The sequence below is a fragment of the Rhinolophus hipposideros genome (genome assembly GCF_964194185.1).
Source record: "Rhinolophus hipposideros genome assembly, chromosome: 8".
Classification (NCBI taxonomy): Eukaryota; Metazoa; Chordata; class Mammalia; order Chiroptera; family Rhinolophidae; genus Rhinolophus; species Rhinolophus hipposideros.
Genome location: NC_138054.1, coordinates 58110651 through 58135614, shown reverse-complemented (window position 1 = coordinate 58135614; position 24964 = coordinate 58110651). Strand labels below are relative to the sequence as shown.

Below are 24964 nucleotides of genomic sequence, written 5' to 3'. Positions count from 1 at the left end.
GGCGGGCGCGTGCGCGTCGCTACGCCGGGCGTTTCAAAAACCTTTTGCAGCCAGGTCCTGGCGGCGCGAGCGCTGCGTGCTCGGCTCGCGGACCCCGCGCTGTTTAGCTGCCTCCCGGCGCGGGTCGACTACACCTCGCGCGGGATCCGGGCCCCGGCTTGAGGGTGGCACTCGCCTCACGCCCCGCAGGCGGGGGTCGCCATGGTTCACTTCTTGCACCCGAGCCTCTCGCCCCGTACGATCGTCATTCCCGACGCTCAGAAGGATGCCTTGGGCTGCTGCGTGGTGCAGGTGAGCCCCGGGACGGGGGAGGGGACGCGAACCTCCACCGGACGCCCGGTGCCCGGCCGCCCCGCGCCCGGCCAGCGCGGCGAATTGTCGGGGACTGTGTGGAGACACTTGTGGGTTCGTTTGGCTGACGTGGGGTGGGCGTAAAGTCTGAAGGGGCTGAACTCGTGCCAGGCTCCAGTCGTCGTCGGGGAAGTGCAAGCTGGAGGGGCGTTTTCTGCCATTGGAGGGGCGTTCAAGGCTCTGGGTCCAAAACGCTGACCTGTGCAGCTGAGTGGAGGCGCCGCGAGAGCGAGTCCCGTCCCGCCCCGCGTGACCTTGGGTGTGTCCCCTCCTCAGGTCGCAGGCTCTCTCACCTGTGCCTGCGGCAGACAGCACCTGTTTTACCGGGTAGTGTAAGTTTAGATGTAAGTGCTGGGAATAGCCCTAGGCCTGGCCGGTAGTAAACGGCGTTGCTCATTGTAATAAACCCAAATGCCCCAAACCTCGACGGTTCCCCCGCGTGCGTTGTGGACGCGGTGTTCCCCAGAGGCTGTGACCCAACGGCCCTGACAACCCGAATCTTTGGCCTGGGGGACCGTAACCCGAAGACCCTCCTGAGCCCATCTGGGGGAACTGGAACACCAAAGACAAATCCCTTCAATTCCACTTGTTCCTTTTCTTTCTTTTTTTTTTTTTCAACCTGGAGTGCCTGTTAAATCCTGAGCAAAATGCAAACCCAAAGAGTACTTGGTGCCTACTGTGTGTTAAGTAGTATCGCATTTCCAAAGAAAATCCAGTAATCTCGGTTTTCTCTGTAGGCATTGAGAGTCTTCATTTTACTGGTATGTAAGGAAGTTGAAAACCCTGAAAGGTAGTTGATTTGCTTATGAACTTCACTGCAGGTGTTAGGATGTCAGACTCCACATTCTACAGCAAACACCCCAAGGACCACCCTCTTCGAACTCAAAATCTAGTGAAGGCTCGACTCAAAAATTAGTACGGAGGGAAGGCAATATTCTGATTGAGGTTGTGCTTTACGTACTAACTAATGCCTTGTTGGAGGGCTTTTGTGCTCTGCAAGGATCTGGCCTGTACTCTTGTAGTAGTACTCTGTAGGCCTCGCTTTTAAAAGCTGCTATAAGATTTTTAATTTGTTTATAGCTAATTGAGAAGCTGACCTTTTTAAAGTAAGTACTAGCACCGTGTTTGAAGCATTTTTTTGTTGTTGTTGCTGCTGATCGGAATCCAAACACAAGATTTTCTTTAGAAAAGTGATCAGACCAATCCATTTTTCTCTGTCGGCTTCCGTATACTACACTCTTTATCCGTTCCATGTACACTCTTTATTCTTTATAAGATTTTATATTTTAATTTCTAAAATTACACAATGCATAAGTATATTTTCCCCTATGATATATATTTATCCATTTATGTCGTTTTAATTTTATTTAGCAATGTTTCGTAGTTTTTGGTGTAAAGGTCTTTTACGTATTTTGTTAAATATATCTTTGTTTTTATATGTCGCAGGGTTTTATTGGGTAATATTTTGTAAAGTATTTTTATGTCCATGTGTATGATTATTTGCTCTTTAGAAATCTTTTGTCTGGTTTTAGTATCAGGATAATGCTGGTGTCAAAAAATGATTTGGGAAGTGTTTTCTATTAAATTTTTTAGAGTTTTTGGAGGTTTGGTATTATTTCTTCCTTAGATGTTTACTAGAACTCACCAGTGATGCCACTGAGAATTTAATTTCTTTGGGGGAAGAATTTAATTATGTAGAGTTATTCGTATACTTTATACAACGGTCGATTCATCAAAAAGTCGTAACGTTCCTAAATGTGTATGCATTTACAGCTTGTTGGTTTTGTAGTTTGTCATGCAAGAAATTTGCCCATTTCACCTGAATTATCAAATTTTATTGGCAAAATTATTTATGCAATTCCTTTATTTTAATGCTTATACGACCTGTGATGATCCCTCTTTTTGTTCCTGGTTTTGGCCACTTGTGTGTTTTTTCTTTCTCTTGGTCTTGTACCTAGGGATTTAGTGTAGTATTAATCTTTTCAAAGAACTAACTTTTGGATTTCATTTATATCCATTGCACATCTGTTTTCTCTTTTGTTATTTCTGTTCATAGCTTTATAATTTCCTTTCTTATGTTTTCCTTATTTTTTTTTTTTATCTTTTTAAGATGGAAACTTAGGTCATTTTAATTTTATATATATATATATTTTAATATAAACATTTAGACTATATTTTCCCTCTAACATTGCTTTGGTTAGCACCATAAATTTTGATATATTGTTCAAAGTATTTTTATGTTCCATTATAATTTCTTCTTTGACACAGGATATTTAGAAGTTTATTACATAATTAATTCCCCCATAGTTGGGGATATTCTGCATATCTTTTTGTTTAATTGACTTTTAATGTAATTGTATTGTCAGAGAACATACTCTAATTCCAGTCCATTTATATTTATTGAGATTGGTTTTATGGCTCATATATGACTGATCTATCTTGTTGCATGTTTATGTGTACTTAAATGGAATATGTATTATGTGATTGGGTAAAATATTCTTGAATGTCAGATTAAGTTGGTTGATAATGTTAATCTATATTCCTACTCATTTTCTGCCTGCTTGTTTTTGTCATTTACTGAAGGTGAGTATGAGTTTCTAACTGTAATTGTAATTTTTTTTTTTTTAAAGATTTTATTGGGGAAGGGGAACAGGACTTTTTTGGGGAACAGTGTGTACTTCCAGGACTTTTTTCCAAGTCAAGTTGTTGTCCTTTCAATCTTAGTTGTGGAGGGTGCCGTTCAGCTTCAAGTTGTTGTCCTTTCAGTCTTAGTTGTGGAGGGCGCAGCTCAGCTCCAGGTCCAGTTGCCGTTTTCTAGTTGCAGGGGGCGCAGCCCACCATCCCTTGCGGGACTCCAGTAGTTGAACCGGCAACCTTGTGGTTGAGAGCCCACTGGTCCAAGTGGGAATATAACCAGCAGCCTTCGGAGTTAGGAGCCTGGAGCTCTAACTGCCTGAGCCACCGGGCCGGCCCTGTTTTTCTTTTTATTGAGATTTTGCTTCATGAGTTTTGATCCATTTTGAGTTTATTTTTGTATGTGGTGTAAGAAAGTGTTCCAGATTCATTTTCTTTCATGTATCTTGTTTTCCCTCCACCGTTTATTGAGGAAACAGTTATTTCCCAATTGTATGTTTTTGCCTCTGCTTCATGAATTTTGAGGCTGTTAGTAAGTGCAAATACATTTAGGAATTACGTCTTCTTAATAAATTAACCCTTTTCATTATGAAACATCCATCTTGATTTTTAGTAATATTCTTGCCCTGAAGCCCTCTTTTTCTGACATTACTGTAGTCACTCAAGTTTCCTTATGAGTAGAGTTTAACAACCCTGTGTTATTTATGTTTAATGCACATCTCTTGTAAAAGCAGTCTTTTTTATCCAGTCTGATAATTTGTGCCTTTTACAGTAAATGTAATTATCAAAATTGTTGGATGTAAGTATGCTGTGTTGCTATTTGTGATCTGTTTGTCCTGTTTGCTGTTGCTGTGTTTCTTCCTTTCCTGACTTCTTTTGGATTGGCTATTTTTAAAGTTCCATTTTTATCTTAGTGCTGTTTCTCTCCTTTTCTTTCCTTCTCTCTTTTAATGGTCACTCAAAGATAGTTTTTAAATTGTAGTCTCAGGACCTTTGGGATCCCAGAGCCCATTCTCTTCCATTAAGCCACATATTAGTGAAATTTGCAAGAATGTAAAACAGTGCTGTCCTTGTCACTAAATTTTTTAATGTTGTTGAAACTATAGCTGTTTTTTAAAAATGTTGCTTATGTCAACATATGATTTTTTTTTAACTTTTATTACTTCTAAATGAATTAATACATCTTTTAAAGATTTCTCATTTCTACTTATAATGCAGTAAATGTTGAAAGTTTGAGAGGCATAGCTCTAGGTTCTAAAATACAGACTTATCAGAGTACACTTTACCTTACAACAGTATTCCTTCATTTTCCCTCTTCTTACCCTGTTCTTGTGCTATTGAAATAATACATTTTATTTCTCCATGTTATAAATTGCACAATATACTGTTTTTATCTTTGCCTTGATCAGTTATTTCTTAAATTAGGAAATAAAAGTTTTTTGTTTATCCATGTGTTCCTATTTCTGGTACTCTTCCTTTTCCTCTAGATCCCAGATACCTTCTTGTATTATTTTTTTTCAGCTTAAAAAACATTTAATCTTTCTTATAATGTAGGTCTGCTGGCGAAAAGTTCTCTCTACTTTTGTTTAGAAATATCTTTATTTTACCTTTATTTTTGAAAGATTTTTTTCATTGCACTTAGTTTTCCCCCCTACTGCACTTTAAAAATATCATTTCATTGTCTTCTGGCTAGCATTGCTTCTGATGAAAAATCAGTGGTCAAAGCTTTCTTTTTTCTTTTTTAAAAAAAACTGTGTCCACACAAATGCCCCCTCTTAAGATTTCTTTTCTTTATCATTGGTTTTTAGCTATTTGATATGTATTTGCCATTTTTTTATTTTGCTTTGGGTCCATTTTGCTTCTGGGATCAGTGCGTTTATATTTGAACATTTTTGACATTTTTTCAAAAAAGAAAGCCATCAAATTGGTTTCATTCTTTGTGCCCAGTGAATTAACTGTAATTAAGTAAATATTAAACTACAAAACAATTTCATAGATTCCAAACATAGGACATTATCCTTGTTGACAGTTATTTCTTAAAATATTTTTCCTTTACTACTATCTCCTCTCTTATGGAGTTTTAATTACACATTTATATTAGACTGCTTCAGGTTGTCTTTTGGGACTCTATGCTTCTCTTCTTTTTCTCCCCAGCCTTTTTTTTTTTTTTTTTTTTTTGAGTTTAGATAGTTTCTATTGTACTACTTTCAACTTCACTGATCTCTAATTTTGTAATGTCTAATCTTTTGATAATGTCATCTGATGTGTTATTTATTTTAGATAATATCTTTTGCAACTTTAGAAGTTCTCTTTTGGTCTTTTTCAGGTCTCCCATTTCTCTGTTGAGATTCCAAATTTATTCCCACATTATGTTATTTATATTCATTAATTATAATTTATTCTTAAAGTCCTTGTCTGTTAATTATGTCATTTCAGTTACTTCTGGGCCTGTTTCTATTGACTGATTTTTTTTTGTTGTTGCTTTTTACCACATCTGATATTTTATTGTAAGCTAAGCTTTATGGATGCTACTTTGAGTGTCTAGATTTTTGTTATTTTCCTGAGTAAGGGCCTTTGTTTGATGTATTAAAAATGATATTGTAAGGTTTTTAAAATTTTAATTTTATGATTGCTGGTTGCATATAGAAATGCAATTTGTTTGTTTTTTTATTTTTACCTTGTACCCACTAAAACATGTTAATTAGGACAGTTACATAGTACAGTTTATATTTCAGAAATGACGAATCTGGACTCTGAGTAGAGATGGATTAGAAAAGGATAGGAGCAAAAGTAGAGAAACTAATTTGGAGTTTTTCAGTATTCTAAGTAAGGTATGGTAGTGACTTGGAATTGGTAGTGGAGTGAGAAAGTAGGGGATGAACTAGAAATTTATTTGGGAGATTTAACAGTCATAATCGCACCAGGAAACAGATGGCACATTCAGAATAGGGATAATTCAATGATAGTTTAATTATGGGCTACTTCCAAAGATAATAAGGATGAGGTATGGAAAACCACAATAATGCACTTCTCTATGTACAGTAACAGCGACTAGTGCCATCCCTGGGCCCAGAGGATCTACTGGAAGAATTGTCTTAGTCCATTTAAGCTGCTATAACAAAAATACTATAGACTGGATGACTTATAAACAACAGAAATTTACTTCTCACAGTTCAGGATGCTAGCATGTCCAAGATCAAGGTGCTGGCAGATTTGATGTCTGGCACATTTGGTGTCTGGTGAGAACCTGCTTCCTGGTTTATGGATATCTTTTTGCTGTGTCCTCACATGACCGAAGGGGCAAGTTAGTTCTCTGGGGTCTCTTTTATAAAGGCACTAATTTCATTCATGAAGGCTTTAGCTTCATGACCTAATCACTTTCCAAAGGTTTCTACCTCTAAATTTCTCAAAATTAAGGGTTAGATTTCAACATGAGAATTTTGGAGGAACACAAACATTCAGTCTGTAGCAAGGAGAGAGGGCTAATTTTAGAGGAATGATTTGGGGGACATAGCCAGCCCAAAGCCACCTTAAAGAGAGAAAACTGGTATAGAGTAATAACTGAATTAGTATTTGTTGAATGAATGACCATGTGATCTCTGTTTGAATAGTTCCTTATTGAAGTTGTCAGATTTTTTGGTTGTAGTCCCCAGTAAACTATTAGCTCCAAAAGGATTAGGACTATACCTTACTCATACTGGTATTTTCAGTGCCTGTCACCAACAGATGATAAGTAAAGGATTGAGAGAACTTAATATTTTTCAAGATACAACAAAAGCTACAACAGATGAAATCTATTTAGTTAACAGTTGGAATACGGTGGTTTCATTACATATAAATTATTATTAGAGTAAGGAGAATGTATCTTCAGATACCGTCATCAAATAGTTTGATGCCTAGCAGGACCACTTTTATGTTGAATTCTTGTACATGTATTCTAACAAAGTTTTTTGGGTGTTGTTTGCTAGGAGGAGGCATCTCCCTACTCTTTGGTCAACATCTGCCTGAATGTCCTGATTGCTAACCTGGAGAAGTTGTGTTCTGAAAGATCTGATGGAACATTGTGCCTTCCGGAGCATTGGAGTTTCCCTCAGGAATTAGCTGATCGTTTCCTGGAGGTGATGACCTGGAAAGGTAATGATAAGGCTCCTGTATCGTGTACTATAGCACTCTTTACAATGTGAAAACACTTTCACATGTAATTCCTGTTTTGTCCCTCACAACAACCCAGTGGGAAATAGAGAAATTATTCCCATTTTGTGTGGAGGCTGAGTCTCAGAATCTTTCTGGATCACTTGGAAATTGCCTTACTTCAAGACTTGCCCTGCTATTGGCTTAGCAGAGTAATGGAGGACTAAGTCAGGGTACCACTAATCTGTCTGCTCCCAGCTGCTGAAATGCTGTTGCTGTAGTTATGTCTCCCATTCTTTTGATTGTGAATATGAATCTTTAAATAATTTTCCTTTATCTCCCATTATAGTGGAGTTTTCAAAGGGCTATATTTAATTTGCCATGTTACAGTTTTCTCTTAATGAAAAAAAATTTTTAGTAACAAATTATGGAGATGTAATTCACATGTAATTCACCCATTTAAAGTTTACAATTCCATGATTTTTTTTTGTAGTTACGGATTTGTGTAACTGTCATTAATAAATTTTAGAACATTTTCATCACTTCAAAAAGAAACTCCTTACCTATCCTCCCTAAACCCTGAGCAACCGCTCATCTACTTTCTATCTCTCTGGATTTGCCTATTCTGAACATTTAATAAAAATGGAATTGTGCAATATGTGGCTTTCTATTTTATTTTTTATTTTATTTTATTTTAAGGAGGGCACAGCTCATAGTGGCCCACGAAAGGATCAAACCTGCAACCTTGGTGTCTTAGCACCACGCTCTAACTAACTGAGCTAACCGGCCACCCCAATATGTGGCTTTTTGTGTCTGGCTTTTTTCACTCAGTATAATATTGTCAAGGTTCATCCATGTTGTAGCATCAATCACTACTTCATTCATTTCCCCCCCTCCCTTCACCTTTCTCCCCCTCCACCCCTCTCCCCGCCCCAGTCCGGTTCAAGCCGTTGTTTATGCTGGCTGCCATCCGCTCATGGCAGCACACATGGTAGCCTATAGCAGCACACAGCAGCCCATGGCTGCTCACGCTGGCTGCCGGCCACTCACAGTAGCCCATGGCAGCCCACGGTCGCTCATGCTGTCTGCTGGTCCCTCCTGTTAGCACATGGTAGCCCATGCCGACCTCCGGCTGCTCGCAGCAGCCCAACTCCAGGGAAAACTGTTCACAGACTTAGCTGTAGAGGACGCAGCTCACTGGCCCATGTGGGAATCGAACCGGCGACCATTGGTGTTAGGAGCATGGCACTCCAACCACCTGATCCACCAGGCTGATCCGCAGTCGCCATTTTCAGTCTTTAGTTGCCGGGGATGCAGCCCACCATCCCATGTGGGAATTGAACTGGCAACCTTCTTGCTGAGAGCTCGCACTCTAACCAACTGAGCCATCCGGCCGCCCCTCCGGAAGCGCAGCGGCAGCTTGTTGTCTTCAGTCTAGTTGTGGAGGGCGCAGTTCACTAGCCCATGTGGGAATCGAATTGGCAACCCTGTTGTTCAGAGCTCGCTCTCTAATCAACTGAGCCATCCAGCCATCCCGCTGCTTAAAATTTTTTAGTTCCTAAAGTCTGAGTTTCCTAGCCTTGTGTATAGGCTCATCTGCCTTTTCCCTTCCTCTCTACTCTCATTTCCAGCTGTGCCTCCCTTTGGACACTATTTTCTAGTAGTGCCTATTGACTTAAGGTCATCCCGAATAATCTGCTATTGTTCTGTGCTTTTCTGTGTCTTTATGTGTTCTTCTACCCTTCACCTGCTCCCTGACAAATTGATATTTAGTCTTCAAAACTTTCCCCAAACTTAATGTCATCTGTATTAATTCAGTACCTGGTATAATCACAATAGTGCATATATAATACACTATTGTAATAATTTCTTTACCTATGTATATTCCTTGACTGAATTCCTTGTAATCACAGGTTTCTAATTACTTTGTGTGCCCATTACTTAACATGGGATCTCACACATAGAAGATGCTTAGTAAATCTTTTCTAAATAAAACCTGGTACAACCCACTTATTTTATAGATGAAGAAAGTGAGTCGCCGAGATGTAAGTGACTTGTCAAAGGCTGTCCAATAATTTGGTTAAAAATACTCATTAGTAGTGTTATTTGCGTACTATACATCCTGTACTTACCTACATATTTTGTTCTTTTTTTCTGTGAACAAGGTTACTACAGATAAATCTGGGCTCTGGAGTCCAGCTGGCTTTGATTACTGATTCTGCCACATATTTTGGCCTTGAACAAGTTACTCAACCTCTTTAAGATTCCGTTTGCTCAGCCCTAAGATGGTAATAATAATAGTTTCTTTATAGTATTGTTGCAAAGAATAAATTATATCTGAGTAAAGAGTTTAGAATAATGTTTCGCGCAGTAAGCAATAAATGTCATTATTGTTATTATTAACATCTGTCATAGTTCATTGACCACTATTCCTCCTGGAAAAGGCATGAGATTTAGTTGTTATTACAAGCTGGTTCTGGTTCTCTTATAGGCATGCTGACTGATAGAACAGCGAGCATTTTCCGAGGCAACCAAATGAAACTAAAGCTGGTCAATATTCAAAGAGCTCAGATCTCTACAGCTGCATTTATAAAAGCTTTCTGCCATCACAAACTCGTTGAACTGGATGCTACTGCGGCGCACGCTGACCTCCCGATTCCAGACATCATAAGTGGGCTCTGCAGCAATAGCTGGATCCAGCAAAACCTCCGCTGTCTCCTGTTGGACTCAACAAGCATCCCTCCAGATTCAAGACCACTCTTCTTTGGTCAGCTCACTGGTCTTCGCATTTTAAGTGTTTTCAGTGTTTGTTTTCATAGTGAAAACCTGGCTACTGTTTCTCAGTTACCAAAATTGGAAAGCTTGGATATCTCCAATACTCTGGTCACTGACATCTCTGCCCTCCTTACCTGTAAGGATCGACTCAAGTCTCTCACCATGCACTATCTGAAATGCCTGACCATGACCAAACTACAAATTCTCGCAGTCATTAGAGAACTTAAATGTCTGCTTCACCTTGATATTTCTGATCACAGGCAACTCAGATCAGATTTAGCTTTTCATTTGCTACAGCAGAAGGATATTCTGCCTAATGTTGTGTCACTGGATATTTCGGGGGGCATTTGCATCACCGACGGAGCTGTAGAATTATTTATACGGCAGCGGCCTGCAATGCAATTTGTGGGACTGTTGGCTACGGATGCTGGTTATTCTGACTTCTTTACTACAAAGCAAGGCTTGAGGGTTTGTTCTTATTTGAAATAAGTTTGTTTCATTTGTTCAGAACATTATTAAGCTTTTGTTGTATATCAGAATCTAGGTATTACTTAGAGTAAGAATCTAGGTATTACTTAGCTTAGGAATTAATAATTATTGTGTAGCAGTTGGTTGTAGAAATATAACCTTAAACAAGATGTAATCCTGGCCTCTATGTCTTCTAGTCTAGCTTCATCATGGTAAGTGCAGTCATTTATACATCACCTCCTGTGTACCAGATGTCATGTTGTGCACGTTTTCTACTTAATCCGTCCATTTTACAGTTGAGGAAATGGAAGCTCAGGGAGGTTAAGCTACTTGTCCACAGTCGTAGAACTATTAAATGGTATTGCTAGGACTTATATGCAAGTCTTTGTGACTCTAAGACTTGTGTTCTTCACTTGTTAACAACTAAATATAGTAAAGCAGGTGATCAACATGGCTAATACCATTTTTGGTGACGGTATGACAAAGCAGTTTTAAAGAGCCTTAAGAAAGGAGTTTAGAACATTACTGGAATAGTTTATAGCCCCTCAAGATGCCATTTTTAAAGCAGCCTATATTTAAATATGTTATGGAATATTTCTTTTTAAAACAGTGGCTTTCTTCCTCGACTGTACATTTTAATTACTTTGGAAGCTTTAAAATATACTGATGCCTGTGTCCCATTCCCCTAGTGATTCTGATTTAATTGGTTTGGGATTTGGCCGGGGCATCAAGATTTTAAACGGTCCCAGGTAATTCTAATGTGTGCAGTCGAGTTTCAGAACCACCACTTAAAAACCCTTTTTTTATAATTATGCTTTATGTAATTCTTCCTAAGGTGAGAGAGCAAAGTGATTTGCAGTCATTAGTTGTTTTCACATTTTATTCTTTTGATTTGAAAACAGCAATTGCATTTTAAAGTCCTTTTAATTTTCTGGTACCTCTAATGAAAGTGGAAGCAAGCCATCAGTTACATCATTGATCGAAACAGATATAATTTGAACTTTCAGGTTAAATATGTAGAGAATTGTTTATCAGAATGTACACATTGGCCTATTTAAGGTTAATATCATTTAATGTTACAGAGATAAAAAGACCACAGTGATTAAAGAAAACGGGAAGTTTTGTTTCAGTAAACTTACCTCGTATACATGGAAGTTTAGTTTATTTTGAAAACTTAAAATTATGCATTATGTACAGTGTTGGATATTGTGGCAATGGAGAGGAGAGACCACAAATCTTCCCGTTACTAAGAAACTCTAAAGATCTTAATTCAGCCTTATGTGGACTGTAAGGTACGATAAGTTTAAAAAGTGTGTTGCAGAAAACCTTTTTCTTAAGGGAAAGGTATTTCTTTCAAATTAGATGCACATATACTAAGTATTTTTGTTGAGTTGATCAAAACTTTGCTTACACTAAAATGGGTAAAATTAAATGCTAGTGAAAACCTTCAAACAATACATTTTAATTCTTGCACCCCAAATTAGAATGGGCAACATGTACTTAATTACTTTAAAATGGGCAGAATAAAGGTACAAATTTTTAGTTGTAAATAACTCACAGGGATGTATTCAGATGTAATTAATGTAAATATTCAGATGTAATTAATGTACAGCATAGAGAATATAGTCAATAATATCAATAACTTTGTATGGGGTCAGACGGTTATAGACTTAAACTACGGTGATTGCTTTGTTAGGTATATAATGGTTGTATACCTGCAACTAATATATGTTAACTATGTTTTAACACATTAAAAAAGAATAAAACGGGCAGCAAGGGCACCCACCGTAAGTATTAAAAGCCATGCAACATTTTTGTTTGCTAGGAAACTCTTGATGCACTGGTGGGGTGTAGCACGAAGAATCCGTGTGAGGGTTGTTTTGTAATGGTCTCTCCAGGAGGTGAAGCCAAGGAGAGAGGATGATGCAACAGCTTTCTGGTCTTCTGCTTGGTCTTGCTGTGGCTTATCCTTTGTTTCTCTTTCAGCTCTTACATCTCACAAAACTGTGTAATTTATCCATTGTTTACATTCGTAATAATGTGTAGGTTTTTCGGCAGTTGATCTATGTATAATACTCAAACTGTTTTGATGTAATTTTTAACTTGCAGATCATTAATTTTAAACATGTTGCTGCATTTTTTTTTATAACTTCTCTCCATACACACACACCATTTTTTTCAGAACCAACAACCATTTGAGGGTAGGTTGCAAATCATGCCCCTCTACTCCATAATACTTAAGTTCATAAGAGCAAAGATATTCTCCTTAATAGCCACAGTGCAGTTAATAAGTTTCAGGAAATTTAACATTGATGCAATACTTTTATATAATCTACTGTACATATTTCTAGTGTTGATTATCCCAATAATGCTCTTTATAAAATACTTTTCCTTTTAGTCCAGGCTCAGTTTTTGCATTCAGAAGTTGTCATGTCTCTTTATAATTTAATCTGGAAGAGGTCCTTAGTCCTTCCCGTCTTTTGTGACATTAATATTTTTGAATACAGACCAGCTTTGTTATGTTGGCATTTTAAAGAATGTTCTTCATTTTGGCTTTGTCTGATGTTTCCTCATAATTACATTCAGGTTCTTCGTCTCTGGCTGGCGTACCATATAAGAGATGTCATGTCTTCTCAAGCGTATCACATCCTGAAGCACACAGTGCCCCTCATTAGTCATGTTACTTTTTATCACATGGTCAAAGTATTGTTCAGATACTAGATAAAATATTCAGATACAGATAAAATGTTATCTATATAGTATTGTATTGTTTCTACACTATATAGATATTTTTCTTCTAATAGTGATATATAGGATACTGGAAGACTGCAATTATCCTGGTCCTTATCAAACTTTCTGATTCAGATTTAGCATCTGTTGAGATTCTCACCTTAACCAATCTTCACTGCAGTGGTTACATTCATATGTCTTCTTTGGAGAAATGTCTGTTCAAATGTTTTGGCCAGTTTTGAACTGGGTTTTTTGTTGTTGTTTTGAATTATAGCAGTTATCTGTATGTTCTGTATGTTCTGGATGTTAATCCCTATTAGGTACATGACTTGACAGTATTCTATTCTGTGGGTTGTCTTTTTACTCTGTTGATAACTGTCTTTTGATGCCTCCAAAAGTTTTTCTTAAAGTTTGATTTGTCTATTTTTTTCTTTTGTTCTCCTATGAACTTTGGTGTCATATCCAGAAAATTATTGTTAAATCTAACGTCATGACCTACGTTTTCTTGTAAGAATTTTATAGTTTTAGGTCTTACATTTTGGTCTTTGATCCATTTTGAGTTAGTTTTTGTATATGATGTTAAGTAAGGGTCCACACAAGTTCATTCTTTTGCATGTTGATACCCAGTTTCCTCAGCACGATTTCTTGAAAAAACTGTTATTTCCCCATTGAATGGTCTTGGCACCCTTGTCAAAAAATCAGTTGACCATATATGTGAAGGATTATTTTGGGTATTCTGTTCTATTCCATATTCTATATGTTTGTCTTTATGCCTGTACCATGCTGCTGTGATTACTGTAGCTTTGTAGTAACTTTTGAAATTAGGAAGTGTGAGTCCACTAGTTTGTTCCTTTTCAAGATTGTTTTGTCCATTTTAGTGTCCTTTGGGATTCAATATGAATTTAGGATGGGTTTTTCTATTTCTGCAAAAAGCATCGGTGTTTGGTAGGGATTGCATTGAATATGTAGATCATTTTGGGTAGTGTTGACATCTTAAGTCTTCCAGTCCGTGAATATGTGTTCCCATTTATTTATGTCATTTTAAATTTCTTTCAGCAGTGTTTTGTAATTTTCATTGTACAAATCTTTTAACTTTTTTTTAAATTAAAGTTTATTGGGGTGACAATTGTTAGTAAAGTTACATAGATTTCAGGTGTACAATTCTATATTATGTCATCTATAAATCCCATTGTGTGTTCATCACCCAGAGTTAGTTCTCCTTCCATCACCATATATTTGATCCCCTTTACCCCTCATCTACCATTAAATCTTTTTTTCTTTTTTTTTCGCTCCAACCACCATCAAATCTTTGAACTTAATTCCTAAGTACTTTATTGTATTATTAAATGGAAAATTTTTCACAATTTCCTTTTCAGATTGTTCATTGTTATTGTAGAGAAATGCAACTGATTTTTGCATGTTGACTTAATTTTACTTCCTTTGCAATTTGGGCCTTTATTTCTTTTTCTTGCCTAATGGCTCTGGTGTGAACTTGCAGTTCTATGTTCAATAGAAGTTGTGAAAGTTGGCATTCTTGTCTTGTTCCTATCTTAAAAGTAAAGCATTCAGTTGTTCACCATTGAGTATGATGTTCACTGTAGGTTTTTTTATACATGGCTTTTATCACATTTTCTTGGTAGTTTTCTTCTGTTCCCGGTTTGTTGAATGTTTTGCCGTGAAAGGGTGTTGAATTTTGTCAAAAGCTTTTCCTGCATTAATTGATGATCATGTTGTTATTGTTTTCTCTTCATTCTGTTAATGTGGTGTATTACATGTTTTGATTTTCATATGTTAAACTATCCTTGCATTCCAGGAATAAATCCCACTTGGTTGTAGTATATAATCCTTTTAATATGCTGTTGAATTTAGTTTGCCTGTATTTTGTTGAGAAATTTTTTTTAATTTTTCAATTGCAGTTGACATTCAGTATTATTTTATATTAGTTTCAGGTGTATTATTGAAGGTTTTTAAAATTACTGTTCATAAGGGATATTTATCTGTAGTTTTCTTGTAGTATCTTTGTCTGGTTTTTGTAATTAGGGTAATGCTGTCTTCATAGAATGAATTAGGAAGCTTTCCTTTAATTTTTGTTAAACTTTGAGAAGGACCAGTATTCTTAAATATTTGGTAGAATTTACTAGTGAAGCCATTAGGTCTAGGACTTTTCTCTGTCAGGAGATTTTTAATATATTTTTTTAAAGATTTTATTGGGGAAGGGGAACAGGACTTTATTGGGGAACAGTGTGTACTTCCAGGCCTTGTTTTTTCCCCCAAGTCAAGTTGTTGTCCTTTCAGTCTTAGTTGTGGAGGGCGCAGCTCAGCTCCAGGTCCAGTTGCCGTTTTCTAGTTGCAGGGGGCACAACCCACCGTCCCTTTCGGGAATTGAACCGGCAACCTTGTGGTTGAGAAGATGCACTCCAACCAACTGAGCCATCCGGGAGCTCAGTGGCAGCTCAGCTCAAGGTGCCATGTTCAATCTTAGTTGCAGAGGGTGCTGCCCACCATCCCTTGCAGGACTCGAGGAATTGAACTGACAACCTTGTGGTTGAGAGCCCACTGGCCCATGTGGGAATCGAACCGTCAGCCTTCGGAGTTAGGAGCATGGAGCACTAACCACATGAGCCACCAGGCCGGCTCCAGGAGATTTTTAATTACTGATCGATCTCCTTACTAGTTACAGGCCTATTTAAATTTTCTATTTCTTCATAATTTAGTCTTATTAGGTCTTGTATTTCTAGAAAGTTTTCCATTTCATCTAGGTTATCCAGTTTGTTGGGCTATAATTGTTTATAATACTCTTACAATTTTTTTTCCTGTAGAATTGGTGGTAGTGTCTCCACTTTCATTTCAGATTTTAGTATATTGAGTTCTCTTTTTTTTCTCAGTCCATCTAGCTTAATGCTTGTCAATTTTGTTGATCTGTTCAAAGAACCAACTTTTGGTTTCATTAAATTTTTTTTTTACCCTCTTCTAGAGCCCCGCGCCCCCCTGCCCCTTTGGTTTCATTAATTTTATCTATTATTTTTGTATTCTTCAGTTTATTGATCTCTGCTCTATTATTTCCTTCATTCTGCTAGCTTTGGGTTTAGTTTGTTCTTTTTCTTGTTCCTTAAGTTGTAAAGATAGGTTGTTGATTTGAGCTCTTTCTTGTTTTTTAACGTAAGCATTTGTAGCTTTAAATTTTCCATTAGCACTGCTTTCAATGGGTCTCATAAGCTTTGGCATGTTTTTGTTTTAATTTGTATCTAATTTCCCTTGTGATTTTTTCCTTTGGTCCTTTGGTTGTTTAAGAGTGTGTTATTTAATTTCCATAAATTTGTGAATTTTGTAGTTTTACTTCTCTTATTTCTAACTTCATCCCATTGTGGTCAGAAAAGATACTTTGTGTGATATCTTTTTAAATCTATTGAGATTTAATTTGTCATCTGAGATATGGTCTATCCTAGAAAATATCCCATGTGTACTTGAAAAAATGCATATGCTGCTGCTGTTGGGTAGAGTGTTCTATATATATTTGTTAGATTTAGTTGCTCTATTGTGTTGTTTAAGCCCCCTGTCTCCTTCTGTCTGGTTCTATCCATTATAGAGACTGGGTTATTGAAGTCTCCATCATTGTAGAAATGTCTGTTTCTCCCTTCAATTCTGTCAGTTTTTATGTCATATATTTTATGTCTGTCATAAGGTACATAGATGTTTATAGTTATTATATATATCTTGCTGTACCAAACCTTTAATTAATATATAATTTCCAGCTTTTCTCTCTTGTAACCTCTTTTGATTTAGCATGTTTGTTTGATATTAGCATAGTCACCCCTGCTTTCTTTTTTCATACCGTGTTTCCCCTAAAATAAGACCAGGTCTTATATTAATTTTTGCTCCAAAAGACGTATTAGGGCTTATATTCAGGGAATGTCATCCTGAAAAATCATGCTAGGGCTTATTTTCTGGGCAGGTCTTATTTTCGGGGAAACAGTATTTGCATAGACTATCTTTTTTCATCGTTTCACTTTCCATCTAGTTGTGTCTTTGGATCTAAATTGAGTCTCAGGTAGACAGCGTATAGTTGAATCGTGTTTTTATTCAATCTTTTATTTATCTTTTGATTGTAGAATTTAGTCTATTTACATTTGAAATAACTACTGATAAGGAGAGATGTCTGTCATTTTGCTTTGGTTTCGATATACTTTGTAGCTTTTTTGTCCCTCATTCCCTTCATTACTGTTTTTTTGTTGTTGTTCAGCTGACCTTTTTTTTTGGTTGTGAAACGTTTAAATTCCTTTCCTTTGTGTGTATTCTGTAGCTGTTTCCTTTGTAGTTACCATGGGGATACGTTTAACATTTGAATTTATACCAGTTTAACTTCAGTAACAAACAAAAACCCTGCTCCTTTACATCTCCATTCCCATCCCTTTTAATTGATGATGTCCCTTCATTACATTATTATACATTGTCTGCCCCAAAGCTTAAAATAATTATTCATTTAAATACATTTGGCTCTTAAATTATGTAAAAAACAAAATGTGGAATTACAAACCAAAGTTACACCACCAGCTTTTAGAGTAATAACTGTTTTTTAAAATATATGAGTTTCTTAAGTCACGTAGAAAAAAGTGTAGCTTCAAAGCATTTAAGAAATATCGGGGTGGCTGATTGGCTCATTTGGTTAGAGTGTGGTCCTCATAACACCAAGGTCACCGGTTCGAGTCCCACATGGGCCAGTGAGCTGCGCCCTCCACAACTAGATTGAAAACAATGACTTGACTTGGAGCTGATGAGTCCAGGAAAAGCAGTGTTCCCCAATATTCACCAATAAAATTAAAGCAAAAACAAAATATCACTAGCTTTTGTAATTGTGCATGTATTTATCTTTATTGGAAGTCTTTATTTCTTCATATGTCTTCTTGTTATTATCTAGTGTTTCTTCCTTTCGTCCTGAAGGACTCCCTTGAGCATTTCTTGCAGGGCAGATGTAGTGGTAATGAACTTCCTCAGCTTTTGTTCATCTTGATTTCCCCATCACTTTTGAAGGACAGTTGTGCTGGATGTAGGATTCTTGCTTTACAAATTTTTCTTTTAACAGTTTGAATATATCAGCCCGCTCTTTTCTGGCCTCCAAAGTTTCTGATGAGAAATCTACAGATAATATTATTGAGGATCCCTTGTATGTGATTATTTGTTTTCTTGCTGCTTCCATGATTCTTTCTTTGTCTTTGGCTTTGAAAAGTTTGGTGATAATGTGGCACATATGAATCTACTTGAGTTCATCTTAACTTGGAGTCTTTTGAGTTTGTATGGTTATATTCATTCTTTTCTATCAATTTGAGAAGTTTTCAGCCACTTTTTCTTCAAACATTCCCTGTGTCCCTTTTTCTCTTCTTCTTTTGGGATTCTCAACAGTGTGTATTTTGGTATACCTAATGGTATCCCACACATTCCTCAGGCTCTAATCTTTTTCCCCCAGTCATTTTGCTTTCTGTCCCTCCATCTCAATAGTTTTCATTGTCCTACCCTCAAGTTTGTTGATTCATTCTTTTGCTTGATCAAAATTGCTTTTGAATCCCTCTAGTGAATTTTTCATTGCAGTTAATATACTTTTCAGCTGCAGCATTTTTTATTTCTTTTTTAGGTTTCCTATATTTATTTTTCTCTTGTTCATATGTCATTTTCTTGATTTTTGTCTACATCTCACTTTAGTTCTTTGAACGTCTTTAAAACAATTGTTTGAAGTCTTTGTCTAGCATATTTGCTATCAGTTCTTTTATAGGGACAGTTTGTGTTCATTTTTTTTTCTTTGAATGGGCCATACGTTCCTGTTTCTTTGTATGCCTCTTGACTTTGTTGTTGAAAGATGGACATTTGAAACTAATAATATGATGACTCTGGAAATCAGATTCTCTCCCTTCCCCTGGGTTTGCTGTTTAGTTAATTGATTTTTTGATCTGTGCTGAGGATCAGCCCGAGGTATAAAGTTTTTCAGGTCTTTTCTGAGTTTTCCGGGGGTCTGTGTAGTTACATTAGAATTTTCTTTGTATGTGTAGTTTTTTGAATGTCTTAGTCTTTAGTGCCTGGCTCCCCAAATGAGGAAAAGAGGAAAATGAAGACTGAGGCAGGAGTACTGGGGAGAACGGGACTCAGGTCGTTTAGATCATCTGAAAGTCACTTTAGCTGCAGGAACCTTTGAACAATCTGGGGAGGTGCAACAACAGTGGCTGCCTACCTCTTTGCACCTGTCACCAGAAGTTTCAATCAGCCATCAGAGCACAGATCCCCGAAGTTTGGAGGGCAGAGTCCTTTTTGCTACACTGGCTCCCATAAGCTAAGTGCAAGCTGCTCTAGAAAAATGTGCTGGTGGCTGGCAAGTGGTGGGTGCATAGTTGCTACTGTGTTAGCTGAAATTGATGGGAATTCCAACATAGTTATATCAGATGGATTGTCCCAATGCACTAGGTGGGGAGACAGATCTATAATTAAATAGATGAAATGCTCACCATCTGCCCCTTTGCCAGTTTCTCCAGTCATCTCTTGGTTGTATGAAATTTACCCAATAATATATTAGGTTGGTGCAAAAGTAATTGTGGTTTAAAAGGTTAATAATTGCAAAAACCACAGTTACTTTTGCATCAATCTACTATATTTTTCAGGAAGGGTATCTGTGTCCGTATTCTCTTAATTTCTTATTCAATCTTTTATATCCTAGATATTTGAAAGTGAGCTTGGCTGGATATAAACTCTTTCATTACCCTTTTCCTTCCTTTTTTCTTGAAAGTGCTTTTCCACTGTTGCTTTGCTGTGTATGTTGTTGTTAAGTCCAATGACAATCTAATTCTCTGTGTAATTTACCGGACCTTTTATGTGGAGGCCCTGAAGGTTTTATTTTTTAATTTAATTTTTATATTGTGATATGTCTGATTTGATCAGGGTCAGTTTTCCCAGGTACTTCGTGGGTTCTTTCAATGTATTGATTTAGCTCTTTTTTTTTTTAATTTCTGGAAAGTTTTCTTTGATAGTAGTTTTAATTATTAGTTCATTTGTCCTACAGGTATATATGTATGTTGGATCTTTGTCTTTTTCCCGTGTCAATACTCAGTGTTTTTTTTACTTAACTTTAAAAAATTTCCTTTTCTTATTTTCTTGTATTTCTTCCCCTTAGTAAAATTTTATTCAAATCTGTCTTTCCTTGGGTACTGGGTACCTATAACTTAGTTTTTATATTTAATATAATTTTAATCAACCCTTTATCTTTTCATTGAAGGTGTTTTATCATATCCCAAAATGCTTATTGAGAATATTTAATTCAGTTTAAAGTGTTGTGTTAACAGTTTTCTAATTTGTTGTTCGTTTATAGGAAGAACTTTTCTTACTGAAATGTGTAGATTTGCTTTTTAAAAATTTCTTATAGGTTAAAAAAAATTTCTTATAGGAGTTTTATATGGATTTGGTTTGAATCTTTTTATTTATTAGAATTTAATGGACAGGGTTCCGAATTCAGAAGTATTCTGTTGTCAATTTAGTGATGTAAGGTTTCTTCAATGTTAGTGATGTTACTGGTCATGGTGGAATGGAGAAAGCAAGGCTGTTTTTATTTTCGTTTTTCAAGATTCTCAATTTTCCTTTTTTATGTATTTTCCTTCAGTACCCAGGGATGCTGAAAACTGGATCATAGCTGGTTTTATTTACATTTCTTGTTGATTTTAAAGTTTGGATAAGGAGGATACCATTATCCTTCAGACCTAAAGTCTATATGTATGTAGACTTTTTGAAATTGCTACCTCAGTGGTAGCAAGGAAGAATTATATTAAATAAGTAATAAACAAGTAAAAATGCTGCTACTGAAAAAGGTTAACTACTTTTCAATTTAGTTATTTTATATTGCCTTTTCCTGTTTTTATTGTCGAATTTATTCTATGCTTTTTTACAAGACATGCATTCATGGTTACTGGTTGTTTAAAGATTTACATGCTACCCATTTTTCAGTTGAGGTCCTAATTGTAATATAGTTGTAGAGAGATGGTATTTGAATCTGGCTCCACCAATTAATTGGTCTGTTACATTTAGCAGCATGCTTCACCTCTTTGAACCCATCTGTAAAAATGAGATTGAGGAGAACTTTTACCTATTAGAATGATGATCGAGTGAGAACAATTTTGTAAAGCACCTGGAACATTTAACGGAACACCTATTACTGTTTCAAACATTTGGGGCCCCTAAAAGCCTGTTCTTGAAGATGAATGGTGAAACCTATTGGTAACATCTTTGTTTTTCAGGTTGCTGGAGGAGCCAATCTGAGTCAGATTTCAGAAGCATTGAGCCAGTACAGAAATAGGTCTTGTTTTATGAAGGAAGCCCTTTACAGGCTCTTTACAGAGACTTTTTCAATGCAGGTGACCATGCCTGCTATTTTAAAGGTAACTGCACCTTAGAAAGGTGGTTTTTATTATTTCTTCTTACTTGGTTCAATTAAATAGTTCACTAGACACATTGAAAACAGTAACTTATATGCCTTATTCCAGGTGCCCTCATAAAGAAAAGAAAACAGTGTTAGGCTTAACTGCTAGATCATCTCTCATTTTGAACATCGGAATCAATTTGAATCATCCAGTGGTCTGAGAAAAGGATACTAGGACCATTATACTGTTTTGCCTGAAACAGGACTGATATGTTTATAAACATGAATTCGCATTGCTCTGAATGTTGTCTTTTATTCTTTCAGTCTTTAAATCTAACATCTGGTTTTCTGAAATAAACAATAACAGTATCCAATAAGAACAGAACAAAATAAAACAAAATAATAATAATTGGCCAGATCTCCCATTTTAAAAGTATTTTGTGAATGAATATTGATAGGGCCAAACTTCGCATTGGTTTATGGAAGGGTGAATTTATTTGAAATGTAATTGGAAGTATTAAGTGATTTGGGAAAGAAATCGGCAATTACTTAAAATTAAATGTGACATGAAAATGAAAGGTCTTAAAGTCACCTCATCTTTATTATTTGCAATTCTTTGTAATCCCTTAAAAATAGGGCTATTTCTGTAACATGGGAAATTAGATTTATTCATAACTTAAAAGCAATACTGTATAAAGAAAAAACTCTGGACCTTTGTTTCCCATCTTTAATAAGAAACTTGAATTAAGTGTTCTAAAAGTCCTTTTCTTATCTAAGATTCTGTGATTTTAGAAAATCATGTTTCTTTTGGGTTCTACATACTTAAGTTGCAGGTTATGGCAATCCATTGCAATCCTAACAGTAGTTTAACAATATAGAAAAAAGCCATTTTTCATAATAGAAGTAAATATCCAGGTCTATCTGTAGGCTCTATGAGTTCATGCAGCTGTCAAAGGGAGGGGCTGTGGTCTCTTAAAATCATGGTTCACATGAGTATCAGCAGACCCATCTCTGAGGTGAGTAGGGATGATTATCCCTATTTGATTGACAAAACAGATCACATTGTCCCTGAATGGTAGAGTGGGTGTGTTCTACGTGTAGTGCAACACCTTCATTTCACATTTATGTTGTAGGTCTTCCACAATCTGTCTTCTAGTTATCTTTCTAAAGTTAGGTTTTATCACTTTTCAAATTCTTCCAAATTTCTTCCTCTCTAGGTGGAATCATCCCATCCTTTTGTTTACTTTGTGTTTTTCCCTATTACATTGCCCTTTCCTGGGAATCGTCTCTCCATTCCACCCCACCTTTATCTGCTTCTGTCCATATCCCCTCTGAGACTTGTCTAAACGTTCTGTCGGAATGAAGTCTTTTGATTCCATACCAAAAATAATTGCTCCCTCCATAACTACCTTATACAGCACTTTATTCATAGTGCTTTTCTTAATGGTGCTTTTTTTCAGTTTCATGTTTTGACATCTTCACAGTGTTACTTGTTTACATATTTCTCTTACAAGGCTTTATGCTAAGGAATGAGGGTGTAAGTGATTCTTTTTTGTGTCACCTATAATGCTTACCACAATGCCTTATATGGAGTGAGGCTCAATAAATGATTATGAAATCACAGATGAGGAAATAGTGGTCCAGAGAAGAGAACTCACTTGACTAAAGTCATGCAGCTAGTTAATGGCTGTGTTTGGATTAGAAGGTATTGCTGGTGTCCTACAAAATAAATGTTGACACAATAGGGAAAATCTGTTACTTTCTCTCTCAATGAGCGAATATTTTAAAAAGAATGCTAATACTGTCATAAGCCACTAAAAACAAGTTCATCTTCAGCTTGTGGCTGTAGGAATGAGGAATCATCCATTGGATTTGCCAGTGCAGTTCACAGCCAGTGCGTGTGCCCTCAACTTAACACGCCAGGGCCTGGCCAAGGGGATGCCTGTTCGTTTGTTGTCAGAGGTCACCTGTCTACTTTTCAAAGCTCTGAAAAATTTCCCCCACTATCAGCAGGTAATTTAAATTGAATATTTGACTCTGCTTTTAACTTCGGGACAAATATATGAAGAATATGTATTATTTAGTTCTGATTTTTCATCGTATCTGAAAGAATGAGAGAGAACGGATAAGGAATTCATGTTTGTTGTAGAAAAAACAGGAAATACGAATAAGCAATATGGTTTACATTTTTTAAATTTGTCAGAAACCAGTTACCCAAACCATCCATTAACATTTTGGTCCATCCTCATAGGTTTAACATCATACATGAAACTTAAATTGAATTATAGATCTAAATATAAAAGTTAAAACCATAAAACTAGGAGAAAACAGTAGGAGAAAATATTTTTGACCTTGGAGGAGGCAGTTTTCTCAGGATGCAGAAAGCACACATCATAAAAGAAAAATTAATTGGAATTTATCAAAATTAAAAGTTTGCACACACCTAAAAACATTAAAAAATGAAAAAGTAAGCCATGAGCTGGAAAGTATGTTCATTTTATATATAGGACAAAGGCCTTTTATCCAGAATATAAAGAACTCTTAATTCAGTAACACAAGATAAACCAATTTTTAAGAAAGGCAAAAAATTTGAACAGACATTTCACCAAAGAAGATATGGAGATGACAAATGAGCACATGAAAAGATGCTCTGTATTTTCAGTCATCAGGGAATTGTAAATTAAAACCACAGTGAGTTACCACTGCACAACCCGTAGATTGGTTGAAGTTAAATGACTGACAATACCACGTACTGGCAAGGGTGTGGAGCAACAGATTCTCACATATTGATGTTAAGAATGTAAAATGACAACTACCAGTTCAACAATGTCATAGTTTTTTCTTAAATGTTAGACATACACCTTCTGGATTACCCAGTCATTCTATCCTTAGAGAAATGAAATAATAATGTATAAAGACTTACACATGAATGTTCATATCTATATTCATAATTGTCCCAAACCGAAAACTTTCCAAATGTCCCACAACATGTGAATAGATAAATTGTGATATAGTCATATAAGGGAATATTATTTGGCAATACAAATGAAGTACTGAATAAAGTATATGGATGAATCTCAAAAATATGCTGTGCAAAATAAGTTGGACACAAAAGAGTAGGTACTATCTGATTCCATTTATTTGAAAACTTACATAATGACAGTGTAATTTTCTGGGGTTGGTATTTGCAAGGTCAGAAGTTACTGGAAGGGGCACATTGGACTTTGGGGTGATGGAAATAGTTTTTTCTTGATTGTAGTGGTGGTGGGTGGTAGTGTACACAGCTGTATAAATTTGTCAATTCTAATTGAAGGGTGTACTTAAAATGGGAATTAGTGTTTAAAACTACAGTAAGAAACGTGGTCTTACCTCATTTAAAAACTTTTTATTTCTACTTTCTCTTAAAAGGTTGGAAGATCTTTCTCAATTCAGTCTTAATTCACGCATGGCAATCATCAGTTGGAGCTGAATAATAAACTGCACTTGTAT

At 36.3% G+C, this 24964-nt stretch overlaps 1 protein-coding gene across 1 annotated transcript in view; it reads left to right on the top strand.

Annotated features, from left to right (window-relative positions):
* Positions 1-201: 201 nt before the first annotated feature.
* Positions 202-24964, top strand: part of ZYG11A (zyg-11 family member A, cell cycle regulator) — a gene marked incomplete at both ends in the record, with an annotated part of 49013 nt that continues 24250 nt past the window's right edge. The window contains 5 exons of the mRNA XM_081056117.1: positions 202-291; positions 6954-7119; positions 9608-10359; positions 21354-21494; positions 23312-23488. Coding sequence (XP_080912243.1) covers positions 202-291; positions 6954-7119; positions 9608-10359; positions 21354-21494; positions 23312-23488 — 1326 coding nt within the window. The remainder of the gene's footprint in view (positions 292-6953; positions 7120-9607; positions 10360-21353; positions 21495-23311; positions 23489-24964) is intronic.